The 22630-nt window shown below is 56.2% G+C and overlaps 7 protein-coding genes across 7 annotated transcripts; 3 read left to right on the forward strand and 4 right to left on the reverse strand.

The window, feature by feature from the left end:
- Positions 1 to 1044: 1044 nt before the first annotated feature.
- Positions 1045 to 5169, reverse strand: BXZ73DRAFT_89442 (acetyl-CoA synthetase-like protein; the record flags this gene model as incomplete). Its single annotated transcript, XM_048025277.1, has 19 exons — positions 1045 to 1134; positions 1161 to 1451; positions 1519 to 1659; positions 1692 to 1727; positions 1757 to 1776; positions 1826 to 2598; positions 2655 to 2917; positions 2975 to 3032; positions 3095 to 3258; positions 3315 to 3473; positions 3534 to 3699; positions 3754 to 3836; positions 3888 to 3902; positions 3998 to 4129; positions 4186 to 4217; positions 4278 to 4337; positions 4389 to 4457; positions 4510 to 4830; positions 4884 to 5169. The coding sequence occupies 19 exons, from the start codon at positions 5167 to 5169 to the stop codon at positions 1045 to 1047; spliced, it is 3159 nt and encodes a 1052-aa protein (XP_047878962.1).
- An 811-nt stretch (positions 5170 to 5980) lies between these two features.
- Positions 5981 to 6859, forward strand: BXZ73DRAFT_45195 (metallophosphoesterase domain-containing protein 1; the record flags this gene model as incomplete). Its single annotated transcript, XM_048019466.1, has 1 exon — positions 5981 to 6859. The coding sequence occupies one exon, from the start codon at positions 5981 to 5983 to the stop codon at positions 6857 to 6859; it is 879 nt and encodes a 292-aa protein (XP_047878963.1).
- A 463-nt stretch (positions 6860 to 7322) lies between these two features.
- BXZ73DRAFT_45178 (uncharacterized protein) lies at positions 7323 to 9742 on the forward strand (the record flags this gene model as incomplete). The annotated part of the gene is made up of 3 exons (XM_048019464.1): positions 7323 to 8520; positions 8576 to 8927; positions 8983 to 9742. 3 exons carry the CDS (start codon positions 7323 to 7325, stop codon positions 9740 to 9742), a joined length of 2310 nt encoding a protein of 769 aa, XP_047878964.1.
- A 330-nt stretch (positions 9743 to 10072) lies between these two features.
- On the reverse strand, positions 10073 to 13433 carry BXZ73DRAFT_89445 (topoisomerase II-associated protein PAT1; the record flags this gene model as incomplete). The annotated part of the gene is made up of 11 exons (XM_048025278.1): positions 10073 to 10421; positions 10482 to 10585; positions 10636 to 10829; positions 10853 to 10968; positions 11022 to 11093; positions 11139 to 11493; positions 11544 to 11892; positions 11991 to 12557; positions 12596 to 12999; positions 13053 to 13190; positions 13244 to 13433. 11 exons carry the CDS (start codon positions 13431 to 13433, stop codon positions 10073 to 10075), a joined length of 2838 nt encoding a protein of 945 aa, XP_047878965.1.
- Positions 13434 to 14348: 915 nt separating this feature from the next.
- BXZ73DRAFT_100429 (NAD(P)-binding protein) lies at positions 14349 to 15908 on the reverse strand (the record flags this gene model as incomplete). Its single annotated transcript, XM_048014571.1, has 10 exons — positions 14349 to 14630; positions 14691 to 14763; positions 14822 to 14983; positions 15048 to 15091; positions 15157 to 15203; positions 15258 to 15362; positions 15425 to 15507; positions 15561 to 15583; positions 15637 to 15797; positions 15860 to 15908. 10 exons carry the CDS (start codon positions 15906 to 15908, stop codon positions 14349 to 14351), a joined length of 1029 nt encoding a protein of 342 aa, XP_047878966.1.
- Positions 15909 to 16731: 823 nt separating this feature from the next.
- BXZ73DRAFT_89447 (DNA ligase 4) lies at positions 16732 to 21158 on the forward strand (the record flags this gene model as incomplete). Its single annotated transcript, XM_048025279.1, has 23 exons — positions 16732 to 16911; positions 16969 to 17028; positions 17084 to 17218; positions 17277 to 17407; positions 17462 to 17547; positions 17597 to 17733; positions 17785 to 17960; positions 18020 to 18201; positions 18254 to 18289; positions 18354 to 18469; positions 18490 to 18627; positions 18697 to 18866; positions 18910 to 19080; positions 19157 to 19290; positions 19417 to 19477; positions 19618 to 19721; positions 19776 to 19836; positions 19888 to 19970; positions 20029 to 20099; positions 20168 to 20652; positions 20712 to 20795; positions 20872 to 21083; positions 21145 to 21158. 23 exons carry the CDS (start codon positions 16732 to 16734, stop codon positions 21156 to 21158), a joined length of 3027 nt encoding a protein of 1008 aa, XP_047878967.1.
- Positions 21159 to 21877: 719 nt separating this feature from the next.
- Positions 21878 to 22630, reverse strand: BXZ73DRAFT_76767 (uncharacterized protein; the record flags this gene model as incomplete). The annotated part of the gene is made up of 2 exons (XM_048022502.1): positions 21878 to 22426; positions 22481 to 22630. 2 exons carry the CDS (start codon positions 22628 to 22630, stop codon positions 21878 to 21880), a joined length of 699 nt encoding a protein of 232 aa, XP_047878968.1.

Raw genomic sequence — 22630 nt, forward strand, 5'->3', positions numbered from 1 at the left:
CTTTCATGGGCCATCCATCGTCTGCATTGTAGAAGCGAACCTCGACGGCACGTCTAATAGCAACGGAGCTTCATCTTCATCCATGGCATCCGTATTTTCTTCCGAAACGGCGGCCTTCTCTTCTTCCTTGGGCTTCAAGAGAGGTTGCTCCCCTACGCGCGAGACTACGATAGTCTCGGGTGCCGCACCAGAGATACGAATGAAGCGAAGCTGCTGAACGTACGCAACCTCCTTCTGGTCCCACATTCGGAAGAGGTCGACATTTGTACGGTCCGTGAGGTCGATGACCTCTGCGAGGGTTTCAGAACTGTGTGGCCACCGAAAATGTGGAACGCATGTACTCACCCATCCCAGTCCGATACAACTCAGCCTCCCGCAGCTTCTGCTCCTCCAACTTCTGCTCCTTCACGCTCTTGGGCCGCCCCTTCCTCCGCGCCACCTTCTCCGCCTCAAGCTCCTGGTCAAACCGCGCAAGCCAAATGTCCTTGACGACGTAGTGCAGTTCCTCCAGCGACAGCACGCCCTCGGGTGGTAGTGAATGGTAGAAGAAGCCATAGATATTAACTGCATTGGCCGTCTGATCAGACGAATGCATGCCAAAAGAGGGGTGCTCGAACACACCTTCAGAACCCTGCTTCTTATAGCGCTCCTTTGCTGCTCTACGAGCTTGCTTTTGCGGATCTGTGTGCGGACGAGCTGCCCGGCTTTTCGTGATTGGGGGTGGAAGACTTTTTCCTTCTTTCCTGCTGGGTTCTTCCCGCCTGCTTTGGTGGTTTCGAAGAAGGGCCATGGTGAGACAGGACAGCAGGCGAGCAAATCCGAGCCCGATGATGGGTGCAGATGAAGTCTCAAAATGTCGTGGGCGTCTGATACGATGGGGAAATTTCGTGATCGGCACCACGTGGCCCAACTTGAAGAGGATGACGTCGATTCCTACCAAACGCCTCGTCCTAACACGAACACAGTGATATTACACTTCATGGAAATGCAAAAGTCGGATAAAACTACGTGATGGTTACATCGGGCCACCAATGTTCTACATCTTCAGGAAGCCGACTCCCGCCCAGTACCCCACCACTTCTCGACGTCTGCCTCACCCAGAGGTTCCATGGTAGACAACATGAGCGACGCTTGCTCCGCATGGGCTGTGTCGAAGAGACTTCTTTGGAGCCCATCGTGACCGCGAAGAAGTCAACGAGCTCGTGGGCCGACTCGCGCCTGCCGCTGGCGTCGGCCGTGCGCGCCGACTCCCGCACCTTCTCCACCCACACATCTCCGGGGACCAGAGGCACGCCAGGCGCGCGGCCATTGGCGCAGCGACGGTTTCCATGGGACAGGGTGAGGAGCGGTGAGATGGAAGACCTGCGCGTCATATCCGTTCTGGGGCGTTCTCGGTCGAGGAAATTGATGACTGCCGCCGCCGCGGTGTCGATGGGGAGCCACGCGACCGTCTGCAATCCGCCCGCGTCCGATGAGCTTTCTGTATGTGATGAGATGTGAAAAATATTGACGACGTACGTCTTCCTTGGCCGGCGCGCTGCCCACGAGCTGGCTCAGACGCGCGATCGCCGGCACCCACTCCTTGACGCCCCAGCCTCCGACGGACCGATCTCCAGCCAGCTGCCCGGCGCGCACGACAGTCGTGCGTAGTCCGGTGCGCTTCGTGGCACGCCCAGCAGTTGCTCGGTGACCCACTTACTCTCGCCGTATCCGAGACCGACGGCGAGCTCGGGCCGTACTCCAGGCTTTCCTTGACAGCGTTTGAGATCGGATGGTCTAGATTCTGGTCAGGATGGTGTTAAAATCTAATATTTAAGAAACGTACTGAAGAGAGCACTGATGGAGCTGACAAAGAGTAGCTGGGGGCCGCCTGGAACCTCCGAGGCGATGGCGAGATCGATCAGATTGCGCGTCCCAACGATGAGCGGTTCGAAAGATGGAAGGGACACGTTGAAATCGACGCGCCACGCTGCAGGCAAAGGGTGCATGAGATCGGAAGGGACTTTTGAGAAGCATGACTGCGACGAACCGTTGTGTATGATGGCTGTGACGGTCTCTCGGAGTTCCCGGAAGACCTCTTCGCTCAATCCCAGGTCGACCTTGGATGTATCCGAAGCACACATTACCAGCCTTCCCTTTCCGCGCTCAAGCAGCGAGGCGTCGAGTCCCCATTCCTTCCAGGCCTGACGTTGACGATCTTCTGCCGGTCCGCGGTTGAGCGCATATACACGGCGAACGTCGGGCCTTGCGAGGAGCAGTGAGAGGATATGGGAGCCGAGGCGGCCGGTAGTACCTGTGACAATCACCGTATCCAGCGGTGAGCGACGATCTTTCGTGAGCGTAGAAGTAGCATTCCACTGCGGACGGGGAAAGTCGGCAGAGTACTTGTCCAGCATGGAGCGCATTTGGTCAAGACGAGCCGTACGTTCAGCGGTGGCATCGAGGACACCGCCCGAGACGACTCGCAAGAGGTACGTGCAGAGAGAGATAATGGTGGGGTAAAGGTAGACGAAGTTGGCGGGAATGCTGTGGACGTTCGCCTTGGTGGTAGTGCGCAACGCTTGCAAAACACTGTTACGAATCCAAGTGGCCTGAAGACTGCACGTAAAAGGCGATCAAAGATGTGGATTCCTCTCATGAGAGCGATTGCGTACCTGTCTGCGCCACTCTGGAAGAAGTCATCGGTGTCCTTGAGGCCCGAGTTGTCCATGACCCGGTGGACAAGCGTCCGCACATACTCGAGAGTCGTGTCTTGGGCCCAAACCGCTGGCGGTACAACATCTACTTGAGATGACTCCTCAACCCGCTTGTAAGCTTGTTCGATCTCTTCTGCGTATTCATCGATGCAAACTTGTCGGCGTGGCGTGCCCTTGGCGGTCAGTTGGAAAGGCTTATCGGGACGTGCCATAATGATCATCTAGGTAAACACAGAATGAGTGCTGGCAGCATGCGTGGTTCAAGCTGCATTACCCACCTCTTTGAATAACCGTGAATGAGATGGCGCGAACGTGTTGGCACGCTCGACAGAAGGCCTGCGATGCAATAGGAATGTCAGACAGAAGCGCATGCATGCCGATGAACGACGACTACTCGCCAAATCGTGTTCCTGAAAGTCTCGAGTGTCGCGTCATCGGCAGGATCGAACGGTTTTGTAGGTTGTACGATGACGCCGTTCTGGACTCGACCGCGCCCAAAAATCACTGAGAGCTGGATCGCAGGATCCTGGTTCATAATGGTCTCCATCGGCACTGGGTTTGTCTATATCCGAGGATTTCAGGTGAGCACGTGGTCTCAACCAGAAGAAAGGAACTCACCTTCTCTCCAGTCGAAAGGATGATTTGGTCGTCTACTCTACCGAGAATCTTTGCAAGACGAGGGTCTGAAGGATGCTCCTCCCACAGATCGCTGGTGGCATATGCGGGCTCCCCGTCCACTTCAGTGTTGACTTTAGCCAAGGGCGAAGCAGGTGAATCCTAGAAAAAAAGACCATTAGACTCGATCATCAAGAAGGATCAGACTGCCACGGTACATACTACAAGAACCAGCTCGAACACACCAGAGGCTCCATCTACGTACGCACGGTGCACCTTGACTGGTTCGAGGAAGCGCATATACTCCCAATCAAGATTGGCCTCGTTGGAAGACGCACCGTCGGCTTGTGACGTAGGAGTACCCATCGCAACAACTCCGACCTCTGTACTATTGGCTCAAGACATCAGTCACAAATCTGCAATAACCGGCAAAATCACTTACGTTCCATAACCGGCGACAATCTTCACGCCTTGCTTTACCAGCTGGTCACCAACCATCTTGTTGAGAGGCGCGCCAGCAAACATCTATGAAGGCTTTGTTGAACAGTATGATGGCCAGCAGAAATGGGAACTTACGACACGAGTAAGAGACTGCAGTGCAGGAAGTAGTCTGGATTCCTCGACCAAGCCTGAGGTAACAAGTGATTAGCAACATAGCAACCAAGCATGCTATGAAGCAGACTCGCCTCAACGAACGATGGAACAATCATTATCCTGGTGCTCTTAGAAGCAACCATCGCCTCCATGACGTTCTCGGGCGTTGGCACAACTGGGACCGAACTAGGTGGAAATACCGTCACGACGACACCACACCCTAGCTGCATATTCGGTGATGAATATATGAATATCAATCCGAACGAGGTTTTCGACATACCGCCATCCCGAGACCGAGCCATGACATGACGTCTACAGCGATTTTACGTTTAGTTCACATCGTCGGGAGAGCTAATTAGCGGCAAAACTGACGGAATGCTGGCAGAACGTGCATGCTCATGCGATCGTTAATGGTGTCCGGCTTGGAGTACGCTGCATATAGAAATGAGCTCGAATGTTACTTGCGAGAGCCTTCGAACTCACCGGACATGTGCGGATATGATGCGCACGCTTTGTGCGGTATATAGATGGGTTTCGGGAATGATGTAGATCCTAGAGAAGTGTAAGGCTGTTGGTCAGAGGAAGGGCAACCACATTAACATACCAGACGAGTGGATGATCAAAGCAGTCTGATCCAGGTCTGTCGAAGCCAACTTGACATCCTCGGGAACGGGTTCGAGGTTGAAAAACTGAGGGAATTTCGGGAAGGACAAGAGGTTGACGTCGTAACTGTCCTTGGCGAGTATGGCGCGGGCCTCGGAAGCAAGGCGCTGCATTCCCTCGTCTGAACTCACGAACATGACATGTATCTTGCTCGAAAGGATGAGATTGACGAGAGCCTCGGCGGAATTGCGGACCGAAAGCAGGAACGGAGCAATGCCGGCATACATAGCACCCACTGCAAACGTCGTATAAGTGATCGAATCTGTGTCGTCTGTCAGCGCCGCACGACTGAGATTCTGAGAAATATGCAAGTACCGGCAACGACAAGGACTCCGATGATCGGCCTTTCCACTCCAACGGTGCAGCCTAAGCCTGCTATTTCTTGAACGATCAGCTTGGCGGCTTTGCGGATAGCGGGGTGCATGTCTCGATAGAGCAGTTCCTGCACATTGCCTTGTTTGTCGGCGTAGCTGAAGATTGGGTGCGTGGGATTCTTCTCAGTATGGAAAGCAAAGAGCTCAGGAAACGATAGGGCGATGTGAGCGGGGACCGGTGTCCAAAGCTCCTTGTTGTCGACGGTCGGCTCGGTGTTGAAGTTCATTATGACTTGCGGTAATCTGGATGGTTGATCGCAGCGAAAAGGAGACGGCTAGGTTGCGGGGGATAGGTGAGATGCTGAACGAGACCAGATGTAATCGATCCTATATATGCGTAGTGCGTGGGCGCTGGCTGCAAGACGGCGAACGCTAATAACCCGACGCCTGCCATGACGTCGCTGAGTCTGGAGGCCTAGAGGTTCGAAGTGCAGGATGGTGTTTGCTTAGCAAGAGGGCCACGGAGACCGGAGGATGTGCCTCAGAGAGTAGGTTCATCCAGCACAATGCATCCGGCCGGACGGACTCACTACAACGCTCCCGAAATTCTTCGTCAGCATATACAAAGCGCGGTATCAAAGCCAGAGCTTCGCCCGTACAAGGTCGGAGCTTCGTCGACCATAGCGCATGTCCGACAGATGCCCGGACGCGGTGTGTTTCTGGTGCTTGTCGCTCGGAACCGGCTACAAGTTGAGGCCGGATTAACAAGCCTTCCTCGGGGATCCCTCACCTCGATGTGAACATGGCCATTCAGTTGTCGGGTATTCAGAGACGAATTCGCTCACCGAGTCATGGTTCTAAGTAGCCGAGCCCGACCTTTGATAGAAGGGCTGCCTAGGGGAGACTAGGCCCGACCGGCGGGCGGTTATGTGGGAGGAGACGATGTCTGAGGGTGTCTGGCGCTTTAGTTCTGGCCGCCCCTTGCCTGACCGGGCACCTTGCCGGCGCCTGAGCGACAACGTGGAGATCGTGGAATACACATACGTGTACTCTCCATCATCTGCAAGTGCACTTCGGTTAGACCTTGCACCATTAACCATGAGTCTGGATGCACTGCTCCATCGTCGCGAACCCACTGCGTTCGAGCTGCTCAGAAGCAACCCTCTGCTGTTCCTCTCTCAGCGAGTGAACTCCTGGTCAACTTGCAGACACCCCGTCATATCCGAACCCCCCGTACGCATCGTCTGCATTGCGGACACACACAACCATCACCACCACATTGGACTGCTCCCCGACGGCGACATCCTCATTCATGCGGGCGACCTCTCCCAGTCGGGCACACTGGAAGAACTCCACGACACCCTCGACTGGCTCGCCTCACATCCCCATCCCCACAAGCTTTTCATCGCAGGGAACCACGACCACGCGCTCAGCATCGACGACACTGAACGCGCAGCCCTCCTCGCCACATATCCGACGCTCACATACCTGCAAGAGTCCTCTACCGCATTATCCGTTCGCGGACGCACCCTACACGTGTACGGCAGCCCTTTCACGCCCGCCCATGGATCTTGGCCCTTCCAATATCGGCGCGGCGCACAACACGACGCACGGTGGGATGCCATTCCTCCCGACACCGACATCCTCATAACCCACGGCCCTCCCGCACACCATACCGACCGCGGGTCGGGATGTAACGCGCTGCTCGCTGCTCTGTGGCGAGTGCGACCGCTGCTCCACATCTGTGGACATATCCATGCTGGGAGAGGCATTGAAGTGCTTCGGTGGGATCGTGCACAGACGGCGTACGAACGGATTTGCGCAAAGGTGGGAGGTTGGATGGACTTGCTCGTTGTTCTTTGGGGGGCAATCGGCTGGAACGCGGCGTCGATAAGACAAACGGTTCTTGTAAATGCCGCGTGCTTGGGAGGTTTCAGAGACGAGCAGACGAGGGGAGCTGTGGTGATCAACTTGTAGACAGAGGTAGAAAGGATGGCAATTGGCAGCTTGGGGCCGCCTACTTATGCTAAGCAAATGCTAAGTGAGTGATACAAAACTCCAGCGCTGCAGTGGTGTGCCGACCGGGCCGGGCAAGCGCGGGATATATGGGCCTGCAGCACGCCTAGAAGTATTGCCTATGAACCTCTCCGTTACCAGTTCTGCTTTCGAAAGTCCTCTTCCACCTCCTAGCATGTCTGCTCCAGCATACGAACGTCGACCAAGCTCTCGTATCCGTCTTCGTACTGTCAGCGCTCCACAACATGCCGCAATGCAATCCTCAGTACGCGTCCCAAGTTTAAATCCAGTAGCAAAAGCCCGCCAACGGTCGCAAGAGCTTTACTCGCGCATGCTCTTCTTCTTCGCCTTTGTGCTGGTCTTTATATGGCTCTGCCGGCTTTCAATAGTTCCCAACATTCTGCCACCTACCGTCCCTACGAACATGACCTCGGGCTTCTGGGATTCACAGCGGGTTCCGCCAGACTCGCTCAACTCGTCCTCGTTGCGACACCTCCTCAGTACGAATGTCAACCCGCCCATCCCTCCGGATCGTTCTCTATCGGCAATCGTCCCGGTCACAAATTCGTCTCTCTCAGCTCTCAACTCCACCTTGGCGGATCTCCTCGGCGTATCCGATTCTCTGGTCGAAGTCGTTTTGCTCGCACCTCGCAGTCTCAATGCCCCCTTACGACGCGCTTTGCATCGCGTTCTGTCCGACAACGAACACCTGGAAAGCGAGCTATCTATCGATCACTGGCCGGACGGTCTCTCACTGGACGCAGCAGTTCTCGCAGCTGGGCGGCGGGCAACGACAGATTGGGTACTCCTTATGGACGACCTCGCGCTCTCAGAAGTCTCTCCCTCTACGCGCGAACATCTCCTTCTTCAAGACGTGCCCTTCACGCATATCCCATATGGTCCCCATGGCATGGACTTGCATACCGAAAAGCTCTGCATACAGCCTAGTTCAACCCCGCAAAACGCTTCGTATCTAGTGCCACCTCTCGTCATCCCCACTGAATTGCTGACGAAGTCTTCTCACAAACACAAAGTGGAGAGTTGGCATGCACTTGGGACGCACATATCTCGCTCCGGGGAATCGTCGACAGGCGGGCTAGTCGTCGGATCCACTCACAGCTCATCTCATTGGTGTGAACGTTACACCTCTATGAAGAATACCACACAGGACACCTCCACGCTTGGCCACGCTCGGGATCCATCGGAACCACTTAGCGAGAATACGGGCAGCTTCGTCTTTGTCGTCGACAATCGAGCCGCGAAGTACCTCCAATCCATTGCTTGCAGTTTGGCCTCCAGAGGTCACGACGTAGTCCTTGTCGTGACAAGCGAGGTGTCTGCTCTTTCTGTGTTTTACACCTACCCTCGTCATTGTCAATCGGCCATCACCGTCATCGACATCAGCTCAGAAAATCCCTCCTCCGCATCCAGTGCCCAACTTGGCCTCCTCGGAGCTGTGAACGTTATCGTTTCAGCCGTCGAAGATCCTGATGTTTCATACTTTTCTTGGTACTCCATATCCTCCGATATCGATCTTTCCAATGCCACCTATGTCCACATTCCTCATGAAGACTTACCGTACTGTGACTGGATGGCGACTTTGGATTTGAACGAGTGGATGAGTACGCCCTCTTTGTCGAATGTTTCACTTATCGTGTCCACTGACATTCGCAACAGATTGGTCTGTTCCCCGTGTAGAACTTTCCATCATCACGGACAGTCGACCGGAATCTCTGCGTCGTCTTCTTTTGTCTCTAGAGACAGGGCGATTCTTCGGCGACTCTGTTACTCTGCGTATCAACATGGAGCAGTCCGCCGACTTCGATACTCAAGAAATTGTGAACAACTATCAATGGCCATACGGGAACGTTTTCGTTCACCATCGCGTCCAGCATGGAGGACTCATGGCCGCGGTCGTGGAGTCTTGGTACCCAAGGGACAACGATACGTACGGACTGATGCTAGAAGACGATGTTGAACTCTCGCCCCTCTTCTATGCATGGGTCAAGATGACACTACTTCGTTATCGGTGAGCTTCTCCGCTATTTGCTACTGCGCATACAGCCTAAAGCCAACTCTCACAGATATGGCAAAGCTTCCGATCGCTCTCCACGTCTCTTCGGCATAAGCCTATACCAACAGAAGGCAATCGAACTCCACCCAGATGGCCGCAAAGCCTTCAGCGCTCGGCACACGCTCGAACACGCCGGCTTCAGCCACCCAGACGCCCCCTACCTCTCCCAAATCCCTTGCAGCTGGGGCGCGCTCTACTTCCCGGAGCACTGGCGCGAGTTCCACACCTACCTCGCCGCGCGCCTCGCCGGCCACCTCCCGGATTCCCCACCACCCCCTCCCTCGTCCCTCCCGGCGGCCCCCTTCCCGCCCTCCGTCCCCGTCGTGCCTGACGTGCGCTCGAACGGCTGGAAGCGCTCCTGGAAGCGCTACTTCATCGAGCTCGCCTACCTCCGCGGCTACGCCATGCTCTACCCCAACTATGCGGGCGCCCGCTCACTCTCGACGAACCACCTCGAGGCGGGCGCGCACGTCTCACTCGCGGTCCCGCCGAGGGCCCTCGAGCGCAAGAAGAAGCTGTTCAACGTGCCGCTCCTGCCACTTCCCGGCTTCCCGAAGGGCGGCGGCGGGACGCCGAGCACCGGGCTGCTCGAGATGCCTGGGGCGACGCTGCCAGAGTGGACGGACCTGCCGATCCTCGACCTTCTTGGGGAGAGCGTCGACGCCGAGACCATCGTCCGGAGAGGGAGCGAACGGCGCACGGAGCTCACCGGCTGCGCCGATCCAACGACGGACCCGTTCAGCGTCCGCGACCTCCTCTGTGTGCGCTAGGCGGACACCAGTACGTGCGATGTATGCGACGTCGATAACATTGTGGATCTATGCCAGTCTGCCTCATTAGATAACGACGACGATAGCGATGCCCCCTTTATCTCCCAAACTACCACGACTGGCGACACCGATCCCCTCTCTCCTCCCTCGTAATGAGACATCAACTCACTGCCTCTTGGTCGATAGCGTATTCGTACAGTGTACAGCGCAGCGTACAGCCACATATTTTTACAGAAGCGTCAACGTTGCAAGCGTTCCGCCTGAGGCTGAGCCCTAACCGTGTCCCAAAGCGAACCACCGTCTCCCCGTCCCGCGTCCACGATCCGCCGCTCACAGCTGGATCTGCGACGCGTCAAGCCCGAACGAGCGCAGGAAGAGGTTCACGTTCGCGAGCCGGAGCCTGCGCGTCTCGTCTGAGTCGGCACCGGTCCAGCCCTTGGTCGCCGTCGCGACGTTCTCGAGCACGACGTCGCGGAGGCTGGCGATGAGCACCTGTTGCTGCTCCTCGCTCGCGAAGAGCGCGAACGTCGCGAGGAACTCCCACACCGGCTGGTCGAGCACGTCCGCGTTCGGCACCTGCGTGAAGTTCACGCCCGTCTTGAGGCTGATGCGCACCGAGGGGAAGAGGAGCTGGAGGCGCGGGCGGAGGAGGTCGAAGAGGTGGTTGTACAGCGTGCTCCTGGGGGTGCGCCGCGCCGCGTCAGTGGATGTGGAAATACGTGGAGGCGGGCAGGCTTACCACTTGTGCATCTCCTCCGGCTGGGGAGCCTCTTCCTCGTTGAGAGGGCTATTGATGAGCATGTCGGCACGACTGCAGAACATGGTGAGGAGCGAAACACCAGGCTGTGCGCAGTTTGTAAGCAAAGGAAGAACAGAGAGCTTCGAAAACGTACTCTTGTGAAAGCGACCGCAAGGGGGTCTCCTTCGATCATGATGGCGAACAGACCATTGACAAGCCTCATCTGCGCCGTGCCTACGACATTCATGATGCTGCCGACAACACTGGTCATGAACGCCTGCGTCTGGTGCTCTAGATCCTTTACTTCGCGCGTCTCATCTAGCGTGTCCAGGAGGGGAGCTTGGCGTACTACGTCCAGTTGCAAGAAACACGCACAATGAGCGTCAGCATGATCTGCATGCGCTGGGTATCGAAGCATCGCGCCAGGCGCATAAGTAGCCTCTTGCCCTTGATGGGAGTGATGATCGAGACAAATGGATGAGGAATGCTGGAGGAGCGCGAATTTAGGTCGGTGGATTAAAATTCCCACAACGAGCATACCTGGTTTCGAGGGGTACAGAAAGCATCAGCTTCTCAAACAGCTTGTCCGCAATGGCCGCACAGTGCTCGGTCCTATAAGGTGGTTAGATGACGTTGGTAAACAGCGACTGGACTCACCAAATTTCAAACTCTACCTCCTCTTCGGGTGGGGGTTGATCGCGCCGTTTCTGGTCGATTTCGAGGATAAGATCGTACATTTGCTCGAGGATGACCAACGACTCTCGGTGGGTCAAAGGGTCCCTGTGAACGCCATCGAACGCGTTCCCGAGGGCTTCGCGGCCCATCTTCGCTGCTTCTCGTGCCGCATTCTCGCCTTCAGTCATATCAGCCTTGGAGATGTGAGCGCCGGAGGAGTGCGCAGCGGTTGGGCTTGTTGAAGCGTTCGTCGCGTCGACCTGGAGCAATTGACGGGGAGCCGCCTTATAACTACGACCAGACGTTCTGCCGAGTGCACCTTGCAGGTTGCTCAACGCTGCAAACAAATCAGGGGCAAATTACAAGCACAACCCTGGGGGGACGCACAAGTCTTCTCCTTCTCCCTCAGTCGCGCGTTGTTCACGATCCGCTCGACCTGGGCCTCCATGCGTTGCATCGCATTTTGCCTACGGCCGCTGGGAATCTTTTGACCGACACCTAGACCAACACCTCCGCCGGATCCAAAGCGGAGTACACGATCTTCGGATGTAGGGATACCCATACGCGAGCGGATGAGAGCAGTGTATACTTGAGCGTAGAAGTCATCGGCGTAAGGGTCCTGAGTGACGAGTTGCGAAACTTGTATGCGGGTGATGAAGTCCTTGTCGGATTGCGTCATGAGATCGTTATAGCGAGACTGTTCCTCAACTATAAGCAAGGGAACGAATCGCATAGACTCAAGGAATTGACTCACCATGTAAGCAATCTTGTCCAGCTTACGCTTCCGTTTCTCGTCCATACGTTCGGCCTCCATAATCTTGCGCATCGCTCCACCCTCAGGATATCTTGAATCTCCCTCGCTTCCCTCAGCTCGCGCTCCAGCCCGGGCCCCTGCATCGTGCTCAAAAACTCCGCTTGAGCCATCTCTGCGAGGAGGCGCTGCTGCATCTGGATGTTCTGCGGCAGGTAGCCAACGTTCTGACCCATCGGACCGTCCATCTGAGGAGCCATCATCGCAGGAGACTGCCGTCCGACGCGTTGCCGTCCTCGACCGTCGACGGCCGGGCTCATCCCACGCTGCTGAAGGAGCTGGTTGTGCAGGAGCGCCTCGCTGGCCGCGTCGGCTTGCATCTGAATCAGGCGGATCTGCTGCTGCCTCTCAAGCTCCTCGATCTTCAGCTGCTCCTGGAGCTCAAGTAGCTGCTGCCGCTGGAACCGCTCGCGCTGCTCCTGGAGCTCGAGCAACTGGCGTTGCTGCTGTTGCTGTTGCATCTGGAGGAGGTGGATCTGGTGCTGTTGCTGCTGCTGGTGGAAGCGCGGCGACTGCGAGTGGGGGTGCATCCGAGGCGGGGGAGTCGCGGCCGCGGCCGCAACGACGCCGACGCCGACGCCAGGGCTTTGCTGGATGGGCATCCCCACCCCAGCAGAAGGCGGTGGACGTTGGGCATGGGCGCGGGAGGGGACTGCATGAGGCTCTGGGAGGGCGACGGCTGCGACTGCTGCAGCAACTGGTGCTGGTGCTGATGCTGGTGCTGCAGATGGAGCTGCTGCTCGAACTGCTGTTCGAGCTGCTGGGCCTGCTGTTGCTGCTGTCGGTGCTGGGCCTGCGCGGCAGCCCTCATCTCCTTCTCGATCTCCTCCAGCGTGCGCACGCCCTTGTGCATGTCGGGGCCGAGGTTGAGGCTGGTAGGCTTGTGCGAGCCCGCGCCTTGCTGGCCCGGCATGGGCGAATGCCTTGGGCTGGACGCATGGTCGAAGCCTCGACCAGAGCCGTTGCTGCGAGGGAGCACGGAGAAGGGAGAGGACTTGTTCCCCCATATCGCATCCAACTGCGAAGGGTGAGCTGAAGACCAGATGTGAGGATCGCGGCATCGACATGAGGAAAGATGGCCGTACGGGATTCGGGATGAGACGGGGTATGGGGTTTTTGCGGTGCTCGCGATTGCTGTTGGAATGACGGGCCAGGTTGGGGAACGTGCTCCTGCTGATGCCGCTTTTCGGGCAGCGCCGTGCCGGAGAAGTCAAAATCCTTGCCTACGGGTTCGCCATGAAGAGACCGATGGGATGCAGCGACAGCTAGAACGCACCTATTCTGCCACCACCACCGAAAGTCTCGTCGTTGAAATCATCGCCGCCCTCCTGCAACGCATCTCCGAGCCCGTCGTAGCTCTCTTCGCCCCAAGTGACAACGGCTATATCGTCATGGGCACCTCCTTCAAGAAACTTGCGTCTTTCGTGCTCGAGGTCGTGGTGATTGTCAAAGCCGAAGAAGGACATCCGACAAGCCTCATCTACAGCGGTGATAGAGGCTGGGATGGGCGAGGGAGCAGAAGCGGAACGGTGAGGAGAAGGATGCAGTGAATTAGGCTGCGGTTAGAGTTAATTCTTCAGTATGTATAGTCGGCACTACTAATCGGCGCCTCTGGCAATTAGCCCCAGTAAGCAAACACGTAAAATCTCACGCCTCTTCCTCCTCTCACCGAGCTCACTGTTAGTACCCATGGAAGACGAGCAACTCTGGAAACGGTGTAAGAGATACCTTGAGAATGAACGATGATGGGCCTTCTGACGCAAGTGGTCTCTACACGCTTGAGATTCGGTGGAGGGATCACTGCTGGCATTGCCTCGAGGAGCATGGTTATATCCTGCCGCCCCCGGCCCTCCACCTCCGTCATGGCTGGGTCCTGTCTTGGGCCTTGGCAAGGAGCTAAGCAGACTGTGATGCTCTATGAGGACCGACCGCCTATACTGGTACGTCGTTCGCCCGTGCTATCCCGTCCCGCTAACACTTTCGTAAAACCCTTGCTTTCCCATGTTATTTGGTGTTCACGTTCATTAAACATTCTCGAAACCGCGCAACACAGGAGCACAGTGCAATTACATGGCCGGCATTCTAATTTCTAATCGTCGGGATATTTCTGGCCTATCGATGCTTGATTAAGACTCGGCATCGGGACAGGCTACGACATTCCGTGGTGCAAGAAGAACAAGCTGGTGGCGGGCGTTTTTTTTCCGAGGAAGTTCGAATCGCTGTGGAAATGGGTGCTGCGATTTTACCTGATCATTTTTTGCAGTATATGCTCTTAGAATTCATGACGATCATGACTTTCGAATCATAGGGAGAAAGCGCGTAGTGATGTTACAATGGGTCAATGGACTACATATATATTGATCCTTGTCCGATGCTTACGCTTACTGCTCGGCAACGACGATCACAGCCTTCCCGAAGTTGGCGCCACTCTGTACGTCGACGATCGCCTGGCTCGCACCCTCGAGTCCTTTGTAAACGTGCTCCTTGTACTTGATCTCGCCCGAGGCAACGCGTGCAGGCACAGTCGAGTAGAACTCCTCATCGTACTTGGGCCCAAGGTAGCCGACAATGAAGCCGTGGATGTGCAGTTGCTTCCCGACAATCTGCATCAAATTCTTGACAAAGTACGACTCGCCGTTGTAGCCGGAGATCATGCCGCATTCCTGAAGGACGCCAGACGTCGCTAAGCGGGAGTGGTAGGAAGAACAAAAACTTGGACTCACAATGAAGCGAGCTCCCGTGCTGGCGTTCTCGATTGCGGCCTCGAGCGTTGGTCCACCGACGTTGTCCCAATACCTGTAAGAGTAGCAACAATAAGATGTTACATCGCTGGCAAAGCGCGTGCATTACTCACACGCTGATGGGGCCTTCTTTCTGCAGGACTTCCGCGGTCTCAGATGTCTTGTAGTTGAATGAGACATCAGCACCCATGGACTTCGCGAGTTCGACCTTCTCCTCCGATCCCGAGGAAGCGATAACCTTCATGCCATCGGCTTTCGCAAACTGTACTACCGTGCTGGATCAAGAGGCCCTCTGTCAGCAAGTCGTCGCGTGCGTGGCACACTTGTGAGAGAACGTACGCGCCGACCGCTCCCGCCGCGGCGCTGATAAACGCGGTCTCTCCCTATCCAGCACTATGAGCGCCCCGACGCTGAGAGGAAATTAAAATGGAATCGGAGCCCTGCGTACCGCCTTCGCCTGAGCATACTCCTTCCAAGCATAGTAAGCAGTTTGTCCTGACGTATACTTTCAGCCCCTCGGAAACAGGGATAAACCACGTGGTCACTGACCGGTCATGCCTAGAATCCCAACAAATAGCGACCACGGGAGGTTCTCTTTGTTGTCAAGCGTGCGCATGATTTGTGCCTTGGTAAGCACGGAATACTCTTGATAAGCTGTGGAAGTTCGTGCGATCCATGTTAGTGAGCACAGCAACTTTCCCTTGGATATTACTCACGGAAGAGGCCGTAAACGTGGTCTCCGGGCTTCACGGAGTCATCCTCAGAGCGGAGGACTACGCTGACCGCGTAATTCGAGATACTGTCGCCCAAACTCATGATCTCGTCCAATGAGATGGCGTGGTAAACACTCACGGCTCGCCCAGCGTGAAAGGGTTCTAGACAGACCTGTCAGACTGGAGCAACTATCGCCGAGATAAGCATCGCTCACGCTGTAACTCTTCTTCTCAGGTTTACGCATACGACCCCGAAGGTAGGGGTCAACGGAAATGGAGAGGAGCTTCGCTACAAAGCCGCCATTCAGCGGGATGATGTCGATGTCAATGGTGTGCGACTCGTCATAGATGGTGGTCTTTCCAGCCACAGGAAGGCCTGATGGGGATGGAGGTCAGATAAGCCTGTACAGCGGGCAAACATAAATTGCGGCAACTGACCTTCAGGGACCTCATTGAAGAGGACGCGGCCGTTCTTGATGGGAGCCATGTTTTTAGTCGTGGTCAAGAAGACTGGCGGAGGATGAGGGGAGGAGACAGCGAAGTAACCCGGGAAGATCGACGTGCACCTTCTTTTATGCCCAGGAGTCAGGAGACTCACGCCCGATGAAACCAATGGAAAGATTTGGCAAGGATACGCAGTTGAACTCCCAAATGGCATCATATATACTTGAGAGTTTTTCCGCCGGACCGGCCTATGCTTCGTAAGCTCCTTTCCGGGGTCTTCAAAGCCCGACTCCGGCTCAAACTCGAACATTCAGAGGTGGGGGCAGAAATGTGAGACGGCCACGCGGCGCTCAATGCATCCGCCTCCTGATGTTGGAGAAAATTCTCACGGGTCCCTCGGAAGCATGCGAGCGACACCGGTAAGATCAGACCTTGTCCTTGGGGCTGAACGTGCGATCGACGCTGAACGTTTGAAGAACGGGTTGCAGAGATGTCCGAGATCCTATCTCAGGTGGTGTGGTGTCACTGATCGCGATGAAATGGAGGTGTTTATTGGTGCCACTGCGACTCAGCCGCCAGGAGAATAGGGCTCTTACCGCTGGGTTCTAAATGTCCCCATATGCAGCCTCCACTCTCCGGTCCCAGAGTTGGGTGAGCATCACGACCACGTCCTAGTATTTGTGGCCGTGCGGTATATGCATGAAATTGGGAGCCTGAGCGCTAGATGGAGCCGTGGCGCGCCTTGGAATCGAACCGCGACGTTGTCCTCCAGCTCTCACTCCCTCCAGCCATAGAAGCCCATCGCACCCCGTTTTCCGTGAACATACACTCTGGGCATCTTGTGCTTGTCTATTTGCGCGAGAATGATGCCCACCCCTGCTCCGTCATCTCCACCCGGCTCGCCACCGGCCCAAGCAGACAGTTACCCTGCGCCGCCCAAGAACAAAGGCAGCGCACCCTTTTACGTCCTCGCAGCACTTTTTGACAGACTCCAGAGCGAGCGCAAACCGGACAAACGGCGGAAGCTTGTTGCGTCTTGGTTCAACGTAAGAGTTCGCCCACAGTGACGTCCCCTGGTCTGACCACCCTCTCACCATTGACAGCACTGGCGCAAGGAAGTGGGCATGGATCTATATCCTGTGCTAAGACTGATTCTTCCACAAGTAAGCGAAGATGTCGGTCTGCGACTTCGGCGCTCATGTTATCATCTTGGAACAGAAAGATCGCGAGCGCGCCGTTTACGGGCTGAAAGAGAAGGCCCTTGCGAAGCTATACATTAAGCTCATCCCTCTCGGCCCGTATGACCCTGATGCCATCCGATTGACGCATTGGAAGAAGCCCAGCGACCGCGGGGTTCGTACGTCTGACATAATCTCTCCCAACCGGCACGCTGACGAGATGGTCACCGTAGAGAACGTCGGGAGATTTCCCCATGGTTCTGTACGAGGTAATCAACAAGCGTTCATCGATCATTGAAGGCTCGTGCTCCATCGAAGAGATCAACGATTACCTTGACAGAATATCCCAGAGCATGGGCAAATCGTGAGCTCCTCTGTCTTCAAATCGCTCTGAGAAGCTTACACATAGGACCCCTAGCGAGGCGCAGTGGCGAATTCTTCAAGATATATACAGTTCGACCACTCCTGAAGAGCAGAAATGGATAGCTCGAATTATTCTGAAAGGCAGGTAGCGCCTTCCTGCGTCAGAGGTACTTGTGTTGACCCATCTCAGATATGAACATCTCCGTAAAGGAGAACACCGTCTTCAGCATATTCCACCCTGACGCCCATGATCTCTTCAACACATGCTCAGACCTGAAGAAGGTTGCATATGGGCTGTGGGACCCAGAACTGAGGCTAGGCGAAGAGGTACCAGCCGCGCTCTACGATGTATGCTTCCCACTAACTCTTTGTTGGTAGGAAAAAGCCGTTCAGCTGTTCCGGTCTTTCGCCCCAATGCTCTGCAAGCGTCCGACAAAAAGGATAGAGGACTCCGTCAAAGAGATGGGAGGCGGCACTTTCATCATCGAAGAGAAGCTCGACGGGGAACGCATGCAGCTGCACAAGCGCGGCAACGAGTACTTCTATTGTTCAAGGTATGAATGTGTAGGACTCAGGCGAAGTGTTCTGATCGCGTGCGGGACTTCTACTGTAGGAAAGGCAAAGACTACACATATCTATACGGCAAACATGTCGGGACCGGCAGTCTCACGCCTTACATTGATGCCGCCTTCGACGAACGCGTTGACGAAATCATATTGGACGGCGAGATGCTCGTCTGGGACCCTGTTTCAGAACGGAATCTCCCGTTCGGTACCTTGAAGACGGCCGCGTTGGGTGAGCACATTCCACAGACGGTGTGTTCCACTACTGATGTGCCTCTTCACAGACAAATCAAAGAAGGAGCATAATCCCCGTCCTTGCTGTGCGCGCGAATCGCATATTTTAGATCGCTTAGCCGCTGATTCACACGATGTTTCTGCTCGCAGTCAAGGTTTTTGACCTTCTGTACCTCAACGGGATGTCTCTACTCAATAGGTCCACGAAGTTCCGCAAGAGGAACCTCAAGTCGTGCCTGCAGGAGATCCACGGGCGCATCGAGTTTGTTTCTCAGTTTGAGGGCAGACCGGGAACGACGTCAGAAAGCGTATGGAGGAGATCATGGCGAATCGGGGAGAAGGACTGATCCTCAAACATCCCGACTCCCAGTACATCCTTAACGGCAGAAACAAAGATTGGATTAAGGTCAAGCCAGAGTATATGGTACGGTTACATTGGCTCGACCTGGAAGTGCTCATTTGTGGCCCTGACAGGATAATATGGGCGAGACAGTCGACGTCCTGGTCGTCGGTATGTCCAGACTGTATCCATCTTTCAGTATCAGTCGATGACGCCTTTGCAGCCGGAAACTACGGATCCGGACGACGATCCGGCGGAGTCTCCACTCTCATCTGTGCCGTCATCGACGATCGACGAAGGCTTGGTGCCGACGAAGAACTGAAGTATGTAGTACTCCTACTTTATCCCTACATCCAACACTCACAGTGGCACTAGGTATAGCACTTTCGTGCGCATCGGCTCTGGGTTCTCCTATGCTGATTACGTTTGGATCCGCCAAAAACCATGGAAGCAATGGGGTGCCCAGCCGCCTGCGTGGCTGCAAGTGTCCAAGAAAGGCACCGACGACAAAGGCGACCTCTACCTCGAGCCCGAAGAGTACGCACTCCTCACTTTCCACGCTTCCCTGGCGGCCATCACTAACCTCCCCTCCCCGCGCCACCCTCAATCAAAGCTCCTTCATCGTCAAGGTCAAAGCAGCCGAAATTACGACCACAGACCAGTACCATCTCGGATTCACCATGCGCTTCCCACGCGCGCTGCACGTACGCGAAGACCTCACCATAGCCGATTGTATGTCCGCTACTGGTAAGCAAGCGTCTTTCTCCTCTGCTCCTGCCCTTGTTCACCACGTTGTGCCACGCTGGATGCCCCGTTCCCTTTCCCTCTTATCGCGGACGTTGACCATGGGGACGGCGATGACCTTCTTTTCAGCGGTCATCGAGACAATGCGGTCTGAGAAGAAGCGCAAGATGGATGACGCGGAGGGGGAGGCGTGCGTTGTATTCCTCTCGGCTGTGCGGGTGGTTTGTATTCACTTGTTCTATTTGGCGACACAGAAAGCCAAAGAAGAAGACCAAGGGTGCTGCGAAAAAGGTCAGTATTGTTTATGTAGGAGTTTTATATTTCCCGAAGGGCGCTGATGGCACTGGTACAGCCCATGATTCTTCCAGAGTACCGAGGCATCAATGTCAAGGATGTCAAAGTCGAGTCGCAGCTCTTCAAGAGCTTCAAGTTCAGTGCGTGCCGTCACCACAATGACATTAACTTCGCACTGATGCCGTACTCCACAGTGGTCTCTTCGGATCCGAAGTCACGCAGTGGTGCGAGCGACAAGAATGCCCTTCTGCAGATGTAAGGCCAACGTCGACTTTCCTGCTTGTACCCTATTGACGCGCAGCGAAGGATCCACGCCCACGGCGGGAAGTTCCAGCTGATGGCCCGCGACGATCCGGATTTGCTCATCGTCTATGGCGGCAAGACGACCCGTAAGCAGTCCCGCTCGCGCTTTGTCCGCCGCCACGCTAACAACCTTGCGAAACGCAGCATATGACCTCAAGCTCGTCATGAACAAGGACATCTGCGACATCATCCGCCCCAGCTGGATCATCGACTGTGTCGCGAAGAAGGAGATCCTCCCCCTCACCCCGGCTACTTCTTCCACGCCACCACTGCGCGCCAAGAGACCGACGAGTTCCAGGCCGCGCTCGACGAAAGCATGGAAGAACCGGAGGCACACGGTGACCCCGAGGACGACCGCTCCGTCACCCTCGGCACCGCGGCGGACGACTCCGACACCGAGCCCGAAGAGGACGAGGACGAGACGGAGTCGGCGCCGCCTCCGCGAACGCTGAGCACGCCCATCCGCGGCTGGTTCGACGTCGGCGCGCAGGATGACGCTTCTTCGGCTGCGTCCTCGGACAAAGGGAAGGGGAAGAACAAGGCGGAGAACGGGTCCGACTCCGGCAGCGAGACGGAGGTGGACGAGCTCGATGCGGATTCGGAGAACGAGGACTCGCGCGGGGACGCGGACGCGTTCGACGACGACTGGGAGCAGGTCGACCGCGCATCGCAGGCGAGCGTGAAGGCAGAGGAGGCGGACGAGGACGTCAAGATGGGCGTGGACGACGGCGCGATGCACTACGACGAAGGCCTCATCTTCAAGCATCTGTAAGTCATTGGCGAAGGGGGTCTTCGCATGTCGAGACACTGACTGCTGGGTCCTTAAGGTGCTTTTACGTCGACTCACCGACGAACGCCCGCGCGAACGGCATGACCACGAAGGGCAAGCACGAGGCGACTATCGAGAAGCAGTGCGTTCGGCTCCCTTCCACCTTCCACTCCTCATCTGGCGTTCTCCTGACACGCATGTCCCCCTCGTCTTTGCAGCCTCGCTGAGATCTCAAAGTCCATCACCGATCACGGGGGCCGCGTCTCCGGCCTCGATGACTCCAAGCTCACGCACATCGTGGTCGACAAGCGCGACGACAGTCGGCGGCAGGAGCTCATCAAGCGCACATCGAAGCCGAAGCGGCGCCACGTCGTCATTGCCGAGTTTATCGAGGCGTGCCTCGAAGAAGATACGCTGCTGGACGAGGATGGTAGGTCACAGTCTCACCGCTGTTGAGTTCGCCTGCTCACCAGTCTCGTCTGGGACGTTAGACTTTGTGCCATGAGAGAGTCATATGCTCAGATGTCCCATGACCCAAGGATCGCGATGCTTGCGCGACTGCAATGTTCCTCGTATGTATTGTATTGTCTGAGTTTGGACTCGTCGACGCCGGGGGCCGTCGTCATTTGTATTGTATGCATGTGGTTGTCCATCGTGTAATCATGTCGTCAGTTCGAGATCATAGAGCATGTAATTATCTGGTAAACCAAGGAATGCGAGAGTTTAAAACTAACGGCAGATGGCTATGGAACGTCCGACGTTCACTTCCAGACCTCAAACCAAGTCCGATTTGAATGGCCCCGAGGGATTTCCGTCCACAGCGGAAGAAGGTCACGCCGATGACCCTCCCGTACCATATTTTACTTTCCAGATGACATACGTCCTGCGGAGACAGCTTCATGGTGGCCGTGAGCTTCACCCCGAGCATCCTTGGCCAAGACGCTTCGAGAACTTCATCGTTCCGTTGCACTGTAAATAGACAAGGAGTATGTTTCGGGAGCAGGAATTTGAAAAACAAATACCGCGCTGCGGGCGCAGACTGTTCCGCCGCCGACTAATACTTGCCACACGTACTCATCAGCCCACGACTGGGATCACGTCGACGGCGGACGCCCACACTGATGTCTCAAAACATAACATGATAACCCGCCTCCTCCTCCTCTTCCCACTCTACCGTTCCGTGCTAAGTCACTCTTATCTACGCCACCGGGCGACCTCGACCGATCAGTACACATGTGGGATCATGCAATACGGCACCCTGTCCCTGTACCGCTCCCACCCCTCGCCGAAGCGCGCCCGCAGCTGCGCGTCTTCGACCGCGCACCGGCGGTACAGCGAGAACACGGCGAACGCGGACGCCAGCGGCGGGACGACGAGCAGCGGCGCGCCCGCGAGCCCGCACCGGGGCACGTAGCCCGCGACCGGGTCCCAGAAGACGAGGTGGGTGCCGAGGAGGAGGAGCGCGACGCCGGTGTAGCCCGGGTGGCGGACGTGTGCGTAGGGCCCGCTCGCGACGAGCGCGTGGTCGGGCTTGATGACGACCTCGTAGGTGAAGAGGCTGCCGAGGCGGTGCATGGCGGAGAGGCGGACGAGGGTCCCCGCGGCGGATAGGACGATGCCGAGGACGAAACTTGGGGTGTAGGCGGCGAGGACGTCGAGCGATGGAGGGGGGGCCGGGCATGTGTAGGGAACGAGAGGCCGTGTGAGGGCGAAGTCTTGGTGGAGAGCCAGGATGGTGATCGCGTGGCCTAAAGTGATAGCGACAGCGACGGCCTACGGAAGGATGAGCACAGGAAGGAGGCGGATGTGGGACCATTGAATACTCACGCTCCCTGCGGATGACAAGAAGCGAACGACATACTCAAAAAATTGGCCTTTGTAGATGCTAGTCTTCTCGTTGGCGCGCTTTGGGGGGACGAGTACGAGGAGGAAGCAGATGGCCGGGATTGAGAGTAGGAACGCCTTGAGAGTGTCCAT

Source organism: Epithele typhae, assembly GCF_022376455.1.
Source record: "Epithele typhae strain CBS 203.58 chromosome Unknown BXZ73scaffold_17, whole genome shotgun sequence".
Classification (NCBI taxonomy): domain Eukaryota; kingdom Fungi; phylum Basidiomycota; class Agaricomycetes; order Polyporales; family Epitheliaceae; genus Epithele; species Epithele typhae.